Below are 2286 nucleotides of genomic sequence, written 5' to 3'. Positions count from 1 at the left end.
CTCTGCCCTGGTTTCTGACCTCTAGCTTTTTCCTCCTTCATTTTGCTCTCTCGTCCTTGAGCTCTGTCCTAATGTGCTCAGTTCTCTCGGCCCGTCACTTGCTGTGACCACAGAAGTGAGACGGGAGAGAGGCCGTGGACATGGCTCAGCTGTGGAGCACAAGTCTTGTGTGTATGAGGCTCTGGGTTCAACTTCCAGCATCACATAACAAGAAAGACAAAAATGGGGGATGGCTCAGTGGGCAGGGCTTGTGTCTTGAGGGAGGCCTGGCTCCACCATGGAGTCCCATAGCACCTGGGGAAGCTCCAGTGCTGTGGTCTCTCACTCTGTGTTTGTATAAATGAGGAAAGTCAGTCTGGGATCTGTGAAATCTCTCTTGCAGCAGGCCCTTGATCTGAAAGAGAGGAAAACAAACAAACAAACAAACCCCCCCAAAACAGAACAAACAAAAACCAGGCAAATCCAAAAGAGAATAACAATGCTGCTTTTTCTTTTGTCGCATACTCAAAAGGAAAGAGAAAGAGTCGGCTTGGATGCTGCATGTGGAGAGATGGCCTGGTGGTGGAAGGTGGGGACACGAAGCTTGGCGGTGGGTGTGGTGTGGGACTAGGACCTTGTCACCTCAAAACATTGTGACCCACTGTTAATCACAAGTCATAAATGGGAAAACATTGTCTTGAGATAAATAGAACAGACAGGAGCTGGTGATCGCACTCAAGTAAAGGACTCTGGGGGGCAGCGGTTCAGGCCCTGGAACATGACGGAGAAGCAGGCCCTGGGGGGTTAGAGTGTTACGTGGAAAACTGGGATGTGATGGTATTTTACTGTCGACTGTAGGCCATGAATCCCCTAATAAAGGCGGAAAGAGAAACAGGACAAGTCACAGGAAATAACCAGGGATCTTTTTTCGTGTGTGTGTGTGTGTGTGTGTGTGTGTGTGAGAATAAAGAAAAACCACCTTGCTGAAGGCTTTTAACCTTTTTTTTTTTTTAATTTTTCTAGGAGCACATTCTTAAAAAGAGGTGAACAACATCAAGTCCCAAGATACGGGTGAAACAACGCAATTAAAAAGCTCTTTTCAGTGAAGCAGCGGCCAAATCCCCTGGGAAGAAACAAAAGGAGAGGTCCCCATGATGGAAGGGTGTTAAAGTCCCTTAGAAAAACCTCCTGGCGAGGGGAGGGGCCAGGAAGCCTCAAGACGGCCACATCGACCAGCGGAGCCCTGCTTGTGATGGCTTGTGGTTCCACAGTGCTTCCCTCAGCAGCGAGCTAAAGTCCTCCGGGAGTCGCCGCTTCTGCCATGAGAGGCCGTACCCACGGAGCCCCCCGCGAGGAAAGAGACCCGTCGGTCCTCAGTTCCCGGGGGCAGCGTGCCCCCCACCCGCCCAGCCCGTGTGCTTATCAGCGGCCCCTCCGAATCCTGCCGCCTCCCCTTCCCAAGGGCCACCCGGCCGCAGGGGCACCCAGGGCTCTGGCAGCGGGAGCAGCAGTGGACGTGGGGCGTGTGGACTCAGGGTGCAGGGAGGAGGCGGCCCCGGCCAGTCCGTCCCAGGGGCCGTCGCCCTCACTGCTGCTGGGACAGGAGGGTACTGCGGCTGGTTTTCATCTTCTCCAGACGCTTCACCAGGTGCCCGTTGCTCACCTCCAGCTCCTCGGTCTTGTCCAGGGCGGAGCGGAGCTGCAGGCAGAGGAGTGTGGGGACCCTCCACTCTCAGCCCTGGATCCCGGGTGACCGCTGACCATACACTGGAGACTTCCCCGCTCAATGACCTTCCTTGACCTTGTCCTTTTTTTTAGCTATTTATTTATTCCTTTTGTTGCCCTTGTTGTTTTATTGTTGTTATTGATGTCGTTGTTGTTGGATAGCACAGAGAGAAATGGAGAGAGGAGGGGAAGACAGAGAGGGGAGAGAAAGACAGACACCTGCAGACCTGCTTCACTGCCTGTGAAGCGACTCCCCTGCAGGTGGGGAGCCGGGGGCTCGAACCGGGATCCTTAAGCCGGTCCTTGCGCTTTGCGCCACGTGCGCTTAACCCACTGCGCTACCGCCCGACTCCTGTCCTTTTTTTTTTTTTTTTAAAGATTTTATTTATTTATTACTGAGTGGGGTAAGAGACAGAGCAAGACTCAGACATCACTCTGATACATGTGCTGCGCGAACTGAACTCGGGACCTCAGGCTTGAGAGTCTTTTGCTTTACCCACTGTGCCACCTCCAGGACCACCTGAACGACCTTCCCAACCCCCAAGTGCTGGACAGCGCCTGCCATCTCTTCTGCTCCCCTTC

The 2286-nt window shown here is 53.5% G+C and overlaps 1 protein-coding gene across 1 annotated transcript in view; it reads right to left on the bottom strand.

Annotated features, from left to right (window-relative positions):
• Positions 1 to 963: 963 nt before the first annotated feature.
• LOC103125678 (leucine-rich repeat flightless-interacting protein 2) overlaps positions 964 to 2286 on the bottom strand; it is a gene marked incomplete at its 5' end in the record, with an annotated part of 4908 nt that continues 3585 nt past the window's right edge. The window contains one exon of the mRNA XM_060184113.1: positions 964 to 1678. Within this exon, the coding sequence (XP_060040096.1) occupies positions 1565 to 1678 (114 nt within the window). The remainder of the gene's footprint in view (positions 1679 to 2286) is intronic.

Source organism: Erinaceus europaeus, unplaced genomic scaffold (assembly GCF_950295315.1).
Source record: "Erinaceus europaeus unplaced genomic scaffold, mEriEur2.1 scaffold_1053, whole genome shotgun sequence".
NCBI classification, from domain to species: domain Eukaryota; kingdom Metazoa; phylum Chordata; class Mammalia; order Eulipotyphla; family Erinaceidae; genus Erinaceus; species Erinaceus europaeus.
This window is presented reverse-complemented; position numbering and strand designations above follow the sequence as displayed.